Source organism: Aethalodelphis obliquidens, unplaced genomic scaffold (assembly GCF_003676395.1).
Source record: "Aethalodelphis obliquidens isolate GAN/ISIS:26980383/991018 unplaced genomic scaffold, ASM367639v1 scaffold65, whole genome shotgun sequence".
NCBI classification, from domain to species: domain Eukaryota; kingdom Metazoa; phylum Chordata; class Mammalia; order Artiodactyla; family Delphinidae; genus Aethalodelphis; species Aethalodelphis obliquidens.
This window is the reverse complement of record NW_020838009.1, coordinates 8065687-8083430: the sequence shown is the minus strand read 5'-3', so window position 1 is coordinate 8083430 and position 17744 is coordinate 8065687. Positions and strand designations below refer to the sequence as shown.

Sequence of the window (17744 nt, the reverse complement as noted above, 5' to 3'; positions counted from 1 at the left end):
GGCTAGAGAGATGGGACCATTAGAAAGACGAATTTGATAATGAATGGGAGAGGAGAAAAGTGATGGAACGACAACCTTGAGGCAGCTGGAGGGATGAGGTGAGAGCATCAGTCTTCAAAAAGAAAGTGAACACTTCTTTTGAGTCTAGAGAAAAATATAGGTTTGAATGCACCTTGAACAGGACCCAGGGGCTTTAGAAAGGTAAGAGTTGGCCAAGTGCTACAGCTATCATGCTCTACGTCCACTGCCACGTTTGCACAGTGGCCACACTCCCCATGGGTTGCTCGCAGCCAAGACGGAGCATGGCAGGGAAACGATTCCCAGGGAACCCATTCCCGGGAGAGCGGGGCCGACTGCTCAGATGGTTCATCTGGACACAGGGACTCCCCAAAGGCCGTGCTGAACCTTCCTCAGGTACATGGCGGTCTCAAGATACTTTCACCCAATCTTCCCTCCTTCCTTTCTTCACTTGGGGTCAGCCCTGCATTGCATCTGCTGGCTCCTCCCGCTTTCCCCAGCTCCCCATTTTCTCTCAAGAGTGTCTCTTAATACCATCCTTGTACATTTAGTCCTACTGGCATCTGCTTCTTAGAGGACCCAGACTAACACAGCCACCCAGGCACACATGGATAAAATCAGAAAGGTTGAGTTAGGGAGACTCGGATCCCTCAGTGGGAGGTGATGAACCTAAGGAGGCTGTGACGGGTCTGCGTGTGAGGGCAAAATGGGCGGTGGGAGTGCAGGGGGGATCCTGGTCACCTTCTCACAGAGGCCTGCAGCTCACTGTTGACTGTCTGCCAGGCACAAGATAGATTCTCAGGAGGTCCAGGCAGATGTGACCACATGAAGATGGGTATGAATACAGACAAATGGATGGGGGCTGGTGGGTACCGGGGGAGAAGCTGAAGGGGTTCCCACCTAATTCTCAGAGAGCAGGAAGTGAGGTCAGCTCTGTGAGTATGACCAGTCCACGGGGTGGGACCTTGCAAACTGGAGGTTTGGAACAGCTGCTATGGTGAGAGGGAGGGAGAGATGGCTGACAAAGACTGTAATGAAAAGAGAATGGAGAAGCGGCAGGGGCAGGAAAAGGTTTTAGGGCCTTGTAGGCCTTGGGAGGGTCTCTGGATTTTACACTAACTGCTAAAGGGAAACCTTGGAGGGTTTCGAGCTGGGGCCCTACAGGACCGGATCTGTAACTTAGAAGGACATTCTGGATACTGCAGGAGATGAGAATGGATGCAGCAGACCAGTGAGGAGGTTACAGCAGTCGTCCAGGCAAGAGAGGACATGGCCCAGAGCCGGGCGGGAGCAGTGCAGATGCCGGTAGCTAAGAAAGTTCCCCTCTGATGACTCCTATTCTCCCAGTGAAATAAGAAGCAGGGACACTGACATCACCTGAGAGGGGGGCTGGATGGGTAGGTGGGATTGTGCTTTTATCTGTATGTTGGAAGGGTAGAAGAAAGAGGCAAAGTTGTTAAAAGATAAGTAATAAAAACTTACTTTAATGTATAAAATAGGTAACTAACGAGTACCTACTGTCTAGCACAAGCAACTCTACTCAATGCTCTGTGGTGACCTAAATGGGAAGGAAATCCAAAAAAGAGGGGATATATGCATACGTATAGCTGACTCACTTTGCTGTACAGCAGAAACTAATACAGCATTGTAGAGCAACAATACTCCAATAAAAATTAAAAAAAATAAAAAAACCCTGCGTATTTAAGAAAGAAAGAAGAGGCTTAAATCTTTCATTACATTCCATTTTGAGCATTGGCCATAAGACTTATCTTTGATAGCACAGATTTTTAAAAATCCCTGTATTTTCCTTGATAAGTGATATGTAGCCCCTCCTCCCAGTGAAGTAACCACTTGATTTCTTTGCAACTCATGAACCGCTGCAGTTCCTGTTAGGATGGGGCAGTAGTTACTGATTCCTGTCCACCAGACCTTCCCTGAGTGGTTAGATCTGTAAAATTCATAAGTGTGTGTGTGTGTGTGTGTGTGTATGATGATCACATGCGCTCATACAACACGCAGTATGTATGACAAAACTGCTTTGACAAAGGTTTGCCTTTTTAAACAAAAAGTGTGTCATATATTTTTATTAAATCATAGAAAACTCATTTGTATACAAATTTTTCCACTTTGGGGACAATGGAATATTAAACAGCTGGGTAACAAAACAGTTGAAAGATACATCTCACTTTAAGCAGAGACAAATTTTAAGTCATCACATTTATTTAAAAAAAATGTTGAAATAATCAGTAACAGGTTATTGGCTTTTTTCACCTTTGGGTCAGAGGAATAGTATCTCTTATAAAGCCCCAATTCTCTTTAAGGATGCTTTTCATTACTCAAACCAACCATGAGTTTAAAAAGGTGATTAACTTGAAGTTTTAATACAAAATCAATTTCTTTTTCCCAACCATGGACTTTTAGGGTATTGTAAATGCCGAATTTCAGGACAGGGTCTCCTTTCACAGGACCTATTATGCTTCTTTTCTACAACAGCAAATGTGTATAATGGTACAGAATATATTTCAGAATAAGTTAAATATTAAGACATACAGTATGGCAATAATGTCCTACTTTTCTTTCTACCATGTAAATTCAAAAGTTCATCCTAATCTTACACATTTATAAAAGGGTGAAGACTGAGGGATCCAGTGATAATGAAAATGCACAACCACCATCAGGACCACATTCTCTAAACACTCTGGCTGAATATATACAAATGATCCTGCCAGAATCATGCCTGCGTTTGTTCCACAGGGGATCTCAATGAACAGACGCTGAAGGTCACCAAACAAAAATGGGCAGTGGTTTTGCAGTTTAGGTTGTCACTTGTTCTGCTTTTGAGCAGAGACCCAGAGGTCACACTGTGACATGTCTGCACTCAGCACAAACACTCACAGAACATAAACACAAATTAAATATTAGCAAACATTTTAAATTAAATTGAAGACCGCTATTTTTAAGTGCATGAAGTATTTCCCCCTAGCTTCTTAACGCGTGTTACAGAGCGAGAACTAAGATCCTGGGTAACATTTGTGTTCCTACGTATTAGAGGCCAACGTGCTTCCTTTGAGAACTCCCTGGAGTAACACATGAGATCTTCAGGGGGACAAAAGGCAATTCTCCAATCTAAATGGAGGGATAGTCTCAAACAGTCATTTTCCCAAACTCCAGTTTGGATTTCAGACTCATTAAAGCAGGAACTCAAAAATGTGATCTTTGGGAGTGGCTCCTGGTGTCACCCGTGGTGACAGTCTGTGTCCCAGGACACTCGACTGACTCTTAATACTACAAGCCTCACTTCAAGCTGCCCCCAGGTCCTGGGACCCTGCTGTCAACTTGCAGACCTGGAGCTCTCCCAGGGAATGTGTAAACAAATCTGGGGAAAACCACGTTTCTGCAAGTTTTTGTTATGTCAGTGGTAAACCTCCTGGGCTAAGAAAAATAATAGGAAACGCCACCCCAATGGCAACTTCTCACGAGGCTCGTCTTCTGCTCATCCTGCTGTCGAAGACTACGAAGTCAACTCAAATATTCTTCGCCTCGCTTGCCCCAAATGGTAACTAAACAGAGTTAGAAGCTTTTCTTTGGACTACCTGATTCCTGAATTACGACAAAGGCTTATCTGAGCAAACGTGGCCCACTACCTCGTTACTGGAGGTGACTTGGAGAGGAGGCTAGGCTTTTGTGCAGGTTGGGATTCTGGCTGTGTCTGTTTCGACTTCGAACAGACGAGAACATGGTGTTGCAGCCCGGGACTTTGCACTTGTGGAGCTGGCGGAGGTGCACAGTTTTGTAGTGAGCCCTGAAGGTCCCCTTATTACTGTACGTCTTTTGGCAGAGGTGACATGTTATGGGCAGCCCAGACGGCAGGCTGGCAAGGCTCTGGTCGGCCTTCTCCATCAGGACGCAGATGGGATAGTCATCCTCCCCGGGGACCAGGCTCGCCCCTTCACAGTTGCCGTCGCTGTCCTCCATGAGCACGGTGCCTTCCTCGCTTGCCCCGTCTGAGTCCCAGGAGGAATGGCTGCTACTCTCCGATTTCATGCTCGAGGTAGTACTCAAATCCAGGATGGTGCCCTCGCTTGGCGGACCGGAGGTGTAGCTCTCCAGGCCGGCGCTGTGGACTTGGGCTACTGGGTAAACCAGGCTGCCCATCCGACTCGTTCCCTTGAAGATGACAGATGTCGGGGAGGTTTGCTGTGTGAAAGCCACACCCTGACAGGCCTCCTTAGCCATATCTTTCAACAAGTAAGCTGCACGGAAATGGTCTTCACCGCTCTCCAACACTTCTTGAGTCAACACTTTTTGGTGGAGGTTTAGGTTTGAACTGTGTCTACAAGAGTGAAAAGACGGTTAGCAATGGGTTGGGCTGTTGTTTCTGGTGTGTTAAAGACAGCCTTCATTCTGAGTAGAGACGCTACGCAGATACCAGGAAAGCTTGTGGCATGAGAGAAGTGATACAGTGTGTGTGTGGTGGACACTGCCCACTGCCGTTCACCACCTGTCACAAGTTAGCATTTGACCAGAAAGGTCAACAGAATATGTAGTTCTCTTCAGTTTCCACGATCTGATTGACACGTAAGTTCTGGTACCTCATCTTTAGAGAATGGCTGGACTACTTCAGTTAGGCCAGTTCAACTGGGACACTGGAACCAGGAGATCCCAGAAGAAAACTGGTCACAGACAATAAGGAACTAAGCAGAGGACTTTATTTCAATGAAACCAGGAAATATTATCTTCTAGAGCTGCACTGTCCAGTATGACAGCTACTCATAAGTGTATGAGCTCCTGAAAGGTGGCTATGACATATACTGAAATGATAATATTTTGGATAGGCTGAGTGAAATAAAATATGTTACTAACACTTACTTCACTTGTTTCTTTTTACTTTTTTAATGTGGCTACCAGAAAATTTAAAATTTCCTATGTGGCTTGCATGGTGGTCTAGAGTATTTGCATACATACCCCCACGCAAGTTCTACAGGTGTGATAATCTGACTGGCTAGAAATTGTATGTGTGTGCATGAGTGTGTGTGTGGGGTGTGCACATGTGTGTGTGCTAAATTTAGTTCATATCTGCAACATTTCACTATATACCAGACAGAAATCTTGCAAATGCAGCACTGTGAGCACACTGCCAATCATCTACCCAATGACTACTCCTAAAGGGCAGATAATAAGTATCCATTATGACACATGCCTTTTACTCATAAGGTATCATTTGGATGTAACTTGTCAATCAATGTCGGCCTTGCTCAGAGATCCCCTAACTACTGATGAGCAAAAACACCCCTTACCAGAGGGTACAATCTTAAAGGTGATTGGAGATTATTCCAAACAGGGAAGATACCTCCCCCAATGCAGATCAGAACGCATGCCAGGGTCAAACTGGGAAAAACACCCTCACCTAAATGACAAGGAATCAAATTTTCTCTTCTAAATCTCCAAGGACATATGGAAGGGGTGTTACTCATAAAATGTATCAAATTTACTTCTGAACTTCTTTTTAATCCTCTTATACATTCTTTTCTTGGGACATAATCAGAATTATACTCCCAGATCACCCACTTTGCAAGCAGCTCTTCTCAACTGCAACTCTGCCCTGTGATTATGTCAGCACCCTGGGTTGAAGGGGCAGGTATGTCTCGGCAGAAAACCAGACATTAGATTGACATACAGGTTCCAGTATACACAAGTGGTCAAAAAAAAAACGTCTGACAAACACATTTACTGGAACACCTTGCACAGAAAGGTCCCTGATGCAACAAAGCAAACCTCTGGGCCCTTTGCTCAATCCTGAGGATCCCATGAACACCAAGAGCTAACATGTGGGAAGCCCTCTCTCCTCCTTAACCATCCTCAGAGGGTTAGATGCACTTCCCAAGGTGCCATGTCCCCTGAGACCAGTTAGTACCACAGCTTCAAAAACCCTGTGACCACGTGCCAGGCTTTCTGTTTCCAGGACTAATGCTGTGCCTACTGCCCAGGTCTGCATTTCTTCCCTTCAACCTCTACACCTCCCCCTCCAACTCTTCCCTCCCGTTTGTGACTATTTAGATAAGCTGAGACCAGTGGTTTTCAAATTGCGGTCTGGGTACCCCTAGTGGTCCCTGAGATCCTTTCAGGATGTCCCTCAAGTCAGACTCCTTTCATGATGATACTAAGACATTGTTTTCCCTTTTCAGGCTCATTCTCTCACTCGTGTAGAGTGGAGTTTTCCAGAGGCTACGTGACCTGTGATATTGCAACAGATTGAATGCAGAAGCTGGTGTGAGAACCCAGTCGTCTTCTACCAGACCAGACATTAAAGATATTTGCAAAATGTAAAACAAAGCCACTTCTCACTAAGTTTTTGATCCAGAAAATGTAGTTATTTTTCATAAAAATGTAATGGTAACGTATAATAGGTTTTTTAAGTGATGTGATACATATTTTTTCAATTTTAATTTCTAATACAGTAAATATTGATAGATATAAACCCAAATAGACAAAAGTTCTTGAGGGTCTTGAGGTTTTAAGAATTTGTAAAGGGGCTGTGAGACCAAAACTTCTGCAAGCTGCTGGATTAGACAGAACTCCTCTGGGAAACCATCCCTAACTTCTCAGAGAGTTTGGTTAGGCGCCCTCCCATGTGCCCGTAACAGAATACCCCCGCTTCTAGCAGCCACCACCTTCAGCTGTAATCACCTGCTTACTGCTCTGTCTTCCCCACTGGCCTTCGTGGGCAGGAACTGTGTCTAGAGCACCTAACACAGAAGGTTATTAACTATTTGTTGGCTAAGTATCCACAGTGCTGTCCTCGTCCCTTTGTGATGGGTCCTAGGAACTGCTGTTGGCAGTAGCAGTGGCTTGAAGAGAGGACATCAGTTATCATTACAGCCATGCAATTCTCATCTCTGACTCAGAAAAATGGTGGTGGGCCCGGGACTGCTCACAAAGTCCTGTTTAAAATAGTATCATTTTAATCACAGATTCTAGGGAAAATGCAGTCCAAGTTCTAGACTACTAGAATTAGTGGTTTACATTTAGAACGCAAGATGTTTTCCTGTGGTGGGGCAGGAGGTTTGCATCACAAAGAGGTTCCAAAATAAGAAAATGTTAAATATATGAAAAATAAATATAAATAGTATCTGAAATTCAATATGTCTTCTCATTTAGTAGACAAGGTAGGTCAGAACAGTATCATAAATACCAAGGATAACCTGACCGATATGACTATCTCTTCTTTATAACGACAGCTTATTCGTGATCGAACACCCTTCTTGGAGGGTGGAGGAGGGGCACTGGCTCACTAATTTGGGTATCTTGGTGGTTTGGTGCAACATCCAGCAACAGAAACAGGAATTTTAACTAATATCACCCCTGCCGCATCCTCTCTGCTCAAGACACTGTGTGTGTTCTTAGGGCCCCTGTCCAGGAATGTGTGTGGGAGTCTATACATTTTCACCCTCTTAATAAATTAGGTGCTACAACTTGGACTGAGGCAATGGTGGTGTTGAGCTGCTCGAAGTCAAGCTTGTTTGAGCGAATGTAACATTTTGATATTCTGTGAACCATTTAGCATCCACAATGCTGCATTTCATCAGTGAGCTGGTTCTCTCCTTAAAGCCTCCTGGGGTCATCTTTTGGTAAGCTTCCTCTTCCCTTTACAGGCTGGGGAGGAAGGCGACCTGAAGAGTGGTTATGCGACTCAAGTTCATTAAGAAAAGCACAAGTAAGATAGTAACGCCAGTGCTGTGTCCCCAGAGCGATGAGAGATACTCTATACCCGGGCGCTCTGTACAAACAGTCTGACTCTGTGTGGTGGGGTCATGAAAACCCGGCACTGAAAGACTTCTCATCTTTGAACCATACATCACAGACACTGAAATAACCTGTTAATTGCCTTTACTCTTTGATATCTTAGTATTTCAAAAATCTTCAATCAGGCAGCTATTCTTCCTTTCAAAAACAGTGGTTAAATAGAAATCGGAGAAAACGTTTCATTCTGTGGACTTCATAGTGTGAAATGAAAATCAGAGAAGTTTTCGGGAGCTACAATCCTAACTTTAAAAGCTCCCCCGCTTCCTCCCCCTTTATTGTGTGAACTAGTTCATGACGCCTTATCCCAAACCCTTGGGGCCAGATGTTTCTGAATCCAGAATTTCTCAGGCTTTAAAAAGGCAGAATGATGCATATACTGTCATATCGTGGCAATGCCCCCATAATAAATCCATTAACATTTCTGTATGGAATATATAGTAAAAAAAATCCACACAAAGGGAGATTTAAAAAGATTAAAATAGCCTCACATCATTTCAGGTCAGGTTTTGTGGCTAAATGAGTTTAAATTCTGGAATTGAAAATCCAGGAATCTGGATCTATAGAACACCGTTTCTCAATCTGTGGTCCCTGGAATAGCATCAGTGTCCCCTGGGAACTTAGCAATGCAAACTCTCACATCTCGTCCCAGACCAAGTGAAGCAGAAATTCTAGGGGGAGGGCTCAGAAGTCTGTTTTAACAACCCTCCAGGTGACTCAGAGGCATGCTAAAGTTTAAGAACCACTGCCTTGGAAGAAATGATTGCCACCAGACGTCTTACCTGTCTCTGCTCCTGCGGGAGGGGAATGTGGCCTTACAGCCCTCCAGCGTGCACGTGTGCGTTTCTTTGGCATGCATGTTCTTGTGATGCATCTTCACACCGCAAGCGTTTTTAAAAGTCTTCTTGCAGATGTCACACTGGAAGCGATTTTCCTCCTTCGGCCTCGCTAATGTGTGCTGACCTGAGTGCTCCAGCTCTTTGGAATCTTCAAAACAAGGAAAAGCCATCCCCCGGCTGGACAAAGCACTGAGGAGGCCCCCAGCCAGAAGGCGCTGCTGCAGCTTGACGTAGTCAGGAAAAGGGACACAGGGCTCCACCCCGGGGGTGAGGTGAGGTTCACGGCCACCATCCTCCCCGTCCCGTGGCACCACGGTCAGCACTGACTTCTGCTCAGTCTCCCTCTCCGAGTTGTATGTGGCCTGCTCGGGGGTTTGGCGGAGGGCTCCGCTGGACTCGATCGCCGGTTTGAGATGGCAGGGCCTCTCTCCTTCAGGACCAGGCTTCCCTAAGCTTCCCAGTGGGGCTCTGTCTGACCGGGGGCTGCAGGTCTCCAGCTCGTCTTCACTGACCACCTGCAGGGGCATGTCTTCATCTGAGCTGAGAGTGTGCCTCTTCTCATCCGCTATCTCCACAGCCTCCTTCTCTATTTTGATGGGCATACTGGACTTCCGTGATTTCTTCTTGGGCAGGGCATCGAATGGCATTTCGTTGGAAACCAGTTGTTCCGGGATTGAAGAGGACAGCAGAGGGAGGGAAGGTAGCATCCCAGGTGTGTTTGCTAGCTCAGCCGGGGTGGCCGGACTGCAGTAGAAAGGAAGGACCGGCTGGACCGTCTTCAGGTTGGGAAAAAGCACTCCGTTTTGGCCAATGCTTGGGAAGGCTGGCTGGCTCCGGGAATCCTCCCCTGAACCAGTGTAGCCAGGGAAAGGTCGACAGTCTGGAGAAGTCACCCTGAAACCGGGGCGCTTATAGCTCTCAGAGGCAGCCAGGTTCAGGCTGTTCCTCAGGTCTTTGTCCCTGTTGTTTCTGTTCATTGGCATGTGCAGCCGGGGGTTGGGGTTGGCGCTGTGGCGGTTCCGGCTCCTCAGGGAGCTGAACACCATGTTACAGCCTTCGATGGTGCACTTATGCTTGATCTTCAGGTGGACGGCATTGTAGTGGATCTTGAGGGTGCCTTTGTCGTAGAAGGTCTTCTCACACGCTGTACAGAACACCCGGCCCTTCTTTGTGCCGAGGCTGTTCCTCTCGGACTTCACTTTGCCTTCTGGGGACAACTGTGTCCTTTCGAGCTTTGTGATGATGTTGTATGAGCTGGAGTCACTTAAATGGGCACTGTCTTCCTTTGTAGTAACAGGACCTGGACAGTTTAGACACTGCTCTTTTTCAACCTGAAATGGGGTGGAACTGGAAGTTAAGAAGCTGCTGTTGGGGAAGGGTCCGTGGATTTCCTGTTTGGGGTCCTGACTTTGGTCCTGACCCTGCTCCAGCACATATGGTTCGGGCACTGACCCTATCAGTGCCGGAGGCACGGGGTTGAAGAACTGGAAGGGCAGCATGAAGGTCATGTTGTTTATGAGGTTCTCAAAGGGGTGTATACTGCCGGGGTTTCCTTTGTCTACAGGAGGGGGGAGGCTGCCACTCCGGTGGCTGCAGCTCTCGATGAAAGCCCTGATATCTACGTTCGCCGTGGAGGGCGGGATGATGATGGACTGCTCTTCCTTCTCTTGAATTACCATGAGCTCAACGATAGACTTGGTCTCTCCAAAACGAAGAAACTGCTGCAAGGTGGCCAGCTCTTCCTCACTGGTCATGATGCTCCAGTGATCCAACACCTTTCCTGATGCATCCTAAACCCAAACCAGAATTAAGAAGGGCAATTAATTGACTATTCCTTACCCTTTTCTCTAAGAAAGGAACCACGTGTGTGGTCAGGGCCTCCACCAGCACCACACGGCACTTTTGTACATATTAGAAAAAGACACCCCTGTGAGCACAAGGCTTGATGAGTTCAGCCCTCGCTCACCCCGCTGTCCTAGGACAGAAACTCTGTGCAGAAAATAAACTGCACAAAGGTAAGCAGTGGTCCAGAAGAGAGAAATAAAATATCACTCAAGCCTAAGGGAAGTTTGGTGATTATTTTCCATCTTATTTCAAACCAATTGGTTGTCTTGCATCAGGCATAATTTTCCTCCACTAAAATTAAAATATGTATCATTTGAACAATAGTAGCTTCTTTATCTAAAGAGTATAGATGAGGCAATCAGGCCTAGATATAGTTCAAGTATTTATTCGCTGCAAGTTTAATAATCTTTCCTAAGCAACTAACATTGAAAAACAAATGAACCTGTATTGATCTATTGCCTATGTTCACAAGGCAGAGCTGTAATTACACTGGAGTGTTGGAGATCTTTCAAACTCTAGCAAGGCCTAACTTTTCCCAAAACTACAATAAATATTTTATCACAGAACATGTATTTGATGGCCTACTGAGATTTTTCACAGTGCATGTAAGAGTTCTGAAGATGATGAGGAATGTAACATCATAAATTTTTCATGCACTAGAGGTTCAAGGTAATTGATTCCATATTTTTAATCCTAACACTAGAAAGCAAGATTATTAGGATCATTAAATATTGATCTATGTCATAATGTAAGATCATAATGCTGCTCTACATAAAAGGTGGTTTCTAGCCTGCTGGGGGTCCTGCACTCGAGGTGAGCAAACATGTTTCCAGAGGAAGACTGGAGGCATTGTCAGAGTTCGAAAGAAGTGGGTTCAAATTCTCAGTCTGCTGCATACAAGCTGAGTGACTTCAGCAAGATTTAGAAGCACTCAGTCTCTGGTTTTCCAACTGGAAAATGGGGATAATCTACCTACCTTGTGAGATTACTGGAAGAGGGTCTAAGTCAATAAATGGCTGTTATTAGTGTTTGTTTCAGGGTTATGGCCCAGCTGAGTTAGACTGAAGTGTATGTTAGTCTTGGAAATAACATTCATCCACCCATTTCGTTGAAATTTTTATCAAAGTTAGCTGACATTTTCTAGTGTAGTGACAAGAAATAAAATGTTGTAGCTGTTTCATATGTCAGAGAAATGATAGAATTCACACCAGGGAATATGTTCTTTGCTGTTGAAACACCTTGATAGCCTCTCTGGATAGGAAGCATAAGGCCTACCCCCCACAGTATGGTACAGAAAAAGAGGTACAACACTCTGCAAAGGAAAGAGATGAGAGAAGGGCCGAAAGGCATGGAATGATGGAGAGACGTAGAGAAAATGCGAGGAGGCCAAAAGGAACTGGAGAGGCAGAGAGAGAATGAGCCAGAGCATGCAAAGAGAAATATCACAAGGTGATGGAGCCTGGGAAGGAAAATTGGCAGTAGGATGGATGGCAGAGGGCTTTAAAGAACAGGAAGGTGTGGCATGAAATTTTAACTGTTTGCTGTGCGGTTCTGCAATGTAAGTTCCCTTCCTCAACCCCAAACTCTCAGTAAAATCTGAAACATGATGTCTTGTGTCAGTAAATAGTTTGAGGATAATAAAAGAAACGGAGGCATCACCAAGGATGGGGCAATTGGCTGACTGTGGAAGAGCTGGCTGAGTGAAACCTAAAGCAGAGAATATGTAATGCTCCCGCATCCTCAAGTCTTACAGATAGATACCTTGAGGAAAGGCACTGGATTTCACCCAGCACATGAGGTAGCGCTTAAGACATTAGAAATAACTATGAAAGGGAAGGATGACTACCAATGGCTGTAGCACTGTAGGCAACGGGGTTACATCAGTTCCAAGGACACGAGCTTCGGAAGACATTCTAGGAGAACAGTGCCCATGGTCCCCATACCTGCAGCACGTATCCACGGATGTAATCCTGGAGGGTCCAGTCCAAGGCATGGAGGATCTGGAGGACCTCATCTTGCTTCAACACACTGAAGAGCCGGTCCAGTAGGATTTTCAGGCGAACAGGGATGGCCTGGGTCCCATACAGCATGAGGCTGCTAATATCAAACACCACGTTGGACTGGACAATCTCCACCTGGCTTGTTGGATACACGGGGGGAATCCTTAGCTTACTTAGAGCTGAAAAAGTGAATTGAAGAAATATCGTTTTTCAAGATTCTACTTTTAAGAGAAACAGTGCACAGAAGTAGGTTAGCGCTAACTCTCAGTTATTTGTTCCAGTAGAAAAACCACAAATACGCAAACAATTAATAATCTTAATAGCTATCTGGCTCCAAGTTATTCTCAGGAAATTCTAAAATGAAATGGACTAGCCTGAGAGGCTTCTTTTCTCCCTTTCCTGTGGCATGCCTAAGGAGTAAAACAGCCGCAAGTAGGGACCGTGCACGGAAAACAGGTAAAAACGAAGGCGGCAGGTGCATAATCAAGAGGATGGAAAACCAGGAAGCACGGGGTCTGGGGAAGAACCTGGACTTGGAAATCCAACAGATCTGGGTTGGAGCCCTGGTCTGCCACTATCTAGTTGTTGGGCTGGGCAAGTTAAGCCACTGAACTCCATGCTGTCCAATGCAACAGTCATCAGTCACAGATGGCTATTCAAATTTAGATTTAAATTAACATAAAATAAAACTAAAAATTCAGTTCACCAGTTGTGCTAGTCACATTTCAAGTACTTGTAGCCACATGTGGCTAGTGTAGGGCTGTCAGGTACAGCAAATAAAAAAACAAATAAAAATTAAACTTGAATATACATTTCAGATAAAAAATGAATAAGTGGTATACACTTAAACCAAAAATAGTCTTTGGGATATACTTAGGCTAAAAAATTATGTATAGTTTAACTGAAATTCAAATTCAACTGAGCATTCTGTTTTTCCATCTAGCAGCCCTGGGTTACAGGCTACTATATTAGACAGCACAGAGCATTTCTACTGTTGCAGAATGACAGCCCTGAAGCACCATTTTCTACATCTTTAGAAGGGGGTTGATAAACACTTATCATATAGAGTTGTTAAGATTCAAAGAGATAACATATATAAAGCTCTTAGGCTGTTACCTGGCACATAGCAGTAACTTACAAATGTTAGCTGTCATTCTTAGATATTAAATCTGTTCCTGAATAACTAAGTTATTTAAAGGGAACACTAAAGACCAAGAGAGGGGGCAAAATAAAGTTACCGTGGGCCACCCATCCATGTCTGCACTGCTCACACTGACGGTGGTGTATTTTCCCTGGTTTGAAGCTTTGGCAACTACAGTTCAGAGTACAGCCGATGGCCTGCAGAAGAGAACACAGGGATACCTGGCATGTTAGTGAGGCGTGGAACACACATCACATTTACATAACAAAACACACTCCTCCACTGAGCAACGTTCTTTGAGTGATGTGTGCCCACTCTGTGCCAGGCCCAGACCTGTAGAGTGTATCCTGGAAAGCGGGGAAGCTGGCCCCAGACCTGGAGACGGTGAACATGCTACACAGATGTTCTGCATGCGAGAATGGGCTAAAATCCCAGAACTCTTTATAAGAAAGGATTACAGGTGGGAAGGAAACATCTTGCTTGTTATTAAGGACACAGAAAGGGTGAAGAAGAGTCACATTCTCACTGAATCTCTAAGTTGACCAGAATAGCAACCCTGAAAGGTATACACCAGCTACCCTGATGCAAGTAAATAGGAGAACGATCAGAACTGAGAGTAACACACGTGTGTAATTCGTTACCCCCCAAAATGAGGCAGAGGCTGAATATCAAGACAGATTTGAGGACACGCAATGGCTGACCACACTGACGATGATTCCCCGACCCCGCTCACTGGACTGTGTGACTAACAGACGCACACAGGCTGGACAAGCCCTGCATCGATGCCCAGGCGCAGGTCGAAGTGTCGGGTGTGGTGTGGGGGTGTGGAGTGTGCAAACACACAACTGAAACTGAAACTAGAGATGTACGTGACAACAAAGTTCTAGTATTAAGAACAAAGCTTCACGTGTATTTTTTTTTTTTTTTTTTTTTGGTGGTACGCGGGCCTCTCACTGTTGTGGCCTCTCCTGTTGCGGAGCACAGGCTCTGGACGCGCAGGCTCAGTGGCCATGGCTCATGGGCCCAGCCGCTCCGCGGCATGTGGGATCTTCCCGGACCGGGGCACGAACCTGTGTCCCCTGCATTGGCAGGCGGACTCTCAACCACTGCGCCACCAGGGGAGCCCCAGAGTTTCTTTCTGAGGTGATGAAAATGTTCTAAAATCAGGTAGTAGTGATGGTTGCACAACTCAATGAATACAGTGAAACCACTCAGTTGTATACTTTATAAGGGTGAATTTTATGGTATGTGAATTATATTTTGATAAAAATATTATTTTAAAAAATCAGTCCACTATACTCCTATTAGAATGGCCAAAATCCAGAACACTGACAGCATCAAATGATTGTGAGGATGTGGAGCAACAGAAATCTCATTCATTGCTGATGAGAACGCAAAATAGTAATAAAGCTACTTTGGAAGACAGTTTGGTGGTTTCTTATAAAACTAAGCACACTCTTACCGTACAATCCAGTAACTGCACTCTTTGGTATTTACCCAAAGAAGCTGAAAACTTATGCCCACACAAAACCTGCACATGGATGTTTATAGCAGCTTTATTCATAATTTCTAAGACTTGGAAGTAAACAAGATGTCCTTTAGTTGGCAAATAGATAAACTGTGGTACACCCAAACAACAGAATATTATTCAGCACAAAAAAGACATGAGCTATAAAGCCATGAAAGGACATGGAGGAAATGTAAATGCATATTATTAAGTGAAAGAAGCCAATCTGAAAAGGCTACATACTGCATGATTCCAACTTTAAAACATTCTGGAAAAGGGAAAACTATGGAGACAGTAAAAAGATCAGTGGTTGCCAGGGGGTTGGCAAGGGTTGGGGAATGAACAGGAAGAACACAGAGGATTTTTAGGGCAGTGAAAATACTCTGTATGATACTATAATGATAGATACTTGTCATTGTACATTTTTCCAAACCCATAGGGTGTACAACACCAAGAGTGAACTCTAAGGTTAAACCATGGATTTTGGGTGATTATGATGTGTCAAATGTTGGTTCATCAATTATAACAAATGTACCCTCCGGTGAGGGACGTTGAAAATAGGGGAGGCTATGACTACGTGGAGGTAGGGGATATATGGGAAATCCTTGTACTTTCCTTTCAATTTTTCTATGGATCTATAAGTATTCTAAAAAAATAAAGTCTTTTAAAAAACCAGTGACCTTCCTTAAATACAGGTTAAACTTTACATGATTTGACCGTTATCTACAATTTCTTTTGGATTACAATGGGCCTGAACAGAACAACTAGACAGAGATTTTCAGGTGAAGGAATAGGGCTGTTTATAACTGAGGTGTACAGCAGACAGCAACAGTGTTACCTAATCCCTTCAACAGGCTATCAAAAAACAGGAAATATGGGTAAAAGGGTTTTGCTCTTTGTAAAGTCATAGAATATAACATAAAGAACTCCAGATGATCAGAACAGTCTCTCACTCTAATAATGCATACATTCTCATCTGGGGTATACCATCCCCAAAGGGTGAAAACTATTCCATTCTTTTTATGTATAGAGCACACATATACATACATAAACAGATAGATAGTATATGGTGTGAAACTAAAATTTCATTGTGGTAGGCACAATTAGAAAAAAATTTCTAAAGTCTCCTTAGATGCGTGTGGGGGGGTGAATAATGAAAAATAAGATCAAGAAATATTGCTCTAATGACAGAAATTATTTTACTTTTTGGTTATATAGTTTCTACTTGTGTACACATATACAAATGTATTATTGATAAATATACAAACACACACATCTATATACCTGCACACATAATTATATAGTTATCTTGACTGGAAGTTGAAGGATAAAAATGAGTAATGGTTTAGTTTCTACTACACACTGTCAAAATTTAAGAGTGTCATTACCTCAGTTTGCAGCATTCCTATGTTGTCCAGCTTCTAAACTTCCCTGCGACTCCCTGAATGTCAGCTCACAGGCAAACCAATCATCTATACTCTCAATAGCTACCAGCACACTTAGTACTAAACCTCTGAAATATTTCACCACCTACATTCTACAAATATGACTGTTTTAATGGAAATTTTTAAAAGAAGAAAAGTTCTTATTTTGGATTATGTCCCTCAAGATGCTATTCATTCTTTAAAAACAAGGTATTGGAACTATATAAAGTGAATTCACATTTTATTTACTTGGAAAATAGGACCTGCCTGAATCAGAGAAAGATGTCCTTGAGCACATACTTCCTTCACTCCCTAAAGAGTCTGCTCAGAAGGCTGACTCATGGGAAGCCCCCAGGAAACTCTGAGTGACACTATCTCAGGCCCAGCACAGTGAAACTACAGAGGGAACAATTCCAAGCACATTTCATAGCCTAAGGTTGAAACTCGTTTTTTTCTGCATCTCTTGACACCAACTCAGGGTTTCTCAACGTCAGCATTATAGACATTTTGAGCTGGATAATTATTTGTGGTGGGCGCTGTCCTGTGCGTTGTAGGATGTCCAGCAGCATCCCTGGCTTCTACCCACCAGGTGCCACAGTAACACCTCCCTTCCCCAGCTGTGAAAGCCAAAATGTTTCCAGACATTGTCAAATGCCCCTAGGGGCAAAACTGCCCCCAGTTGACACTCCCTGATCTAACCCGACTATTCACAGTTATAGCAGCTTCTAGTTTGGGGACTGAATTTTAAGCAGTTTTATCTGTAATTCCAATGTATGAATGCTGCTTTATAAGAAACATTCATGTGGTTCTATATGAACCTGTTTGAATAAGGCTTAATAAAGCTCATTAAACATCTATGGAAATAAATCTCAGAAGAATTATTTATGAACTAAAAATGCTAATTACAGTGTCTAAGAAAACTTCCAATATTAAAGCCCTTGGGTTTTTTCCACCCATCTCAGAATCCCACGATGTAGTAAAATTATAGCACCATTATCTACAGACAAATTAAAACTTCTTAGATGAAATCAAATCAAAAATTCTAATTACAGGACAAAAAGTACTCATGTAAATCAACAATGGAAAACTCTTAAAACTTACATCCTTTCTTTCAGGATCCTGATACTTGTTCCATTCTTCAGAAACATAAGACAGATAGATGTTTACAAC

General features: G+C 43.9%; 1 protein-coding gene across 4 annotated transcripts in view; it reads right to left on the bottom strand.

The window, feature by feature from the left end:
* Positions 1–2066: 2066 nt before the first annotated feature.
* BNC1 (basonuclin zinc finger protein 1) overlaps positions 2067–17744 on the bottom strand; it is a 31525-nt gene continuing 15847 nt past the window's right edge. For 2 of the 4 annotated variants that reach the window (XM_027089199.1, XM_027089200.1), the window contains exons 2-5: positions 13741–13840; positions 12446–12681; positions 8601–10447; positions 2067–4351 (exon numbers count right to left, since the gene is read on the bottom strand). In XM_027089199.1, the coding sequence (XP_026945000.1) occupies positions 3667–4351; positions 8601–10447; positions 12446–12681; positions 13741–13840 (2868 nt within the window). In that variant the 3' untranslated portion in view covers positions 2067–3666. Of the gene's footprint in view, positions 4352–8600; positions 10448–12445; positions 12682–13740; positions 13865–17744 lie in introns of all 4 variants that reach the window. The other 2 variants (XM_027089198.1, XM_027089201.1) reach the window with 2 other exon arrangements.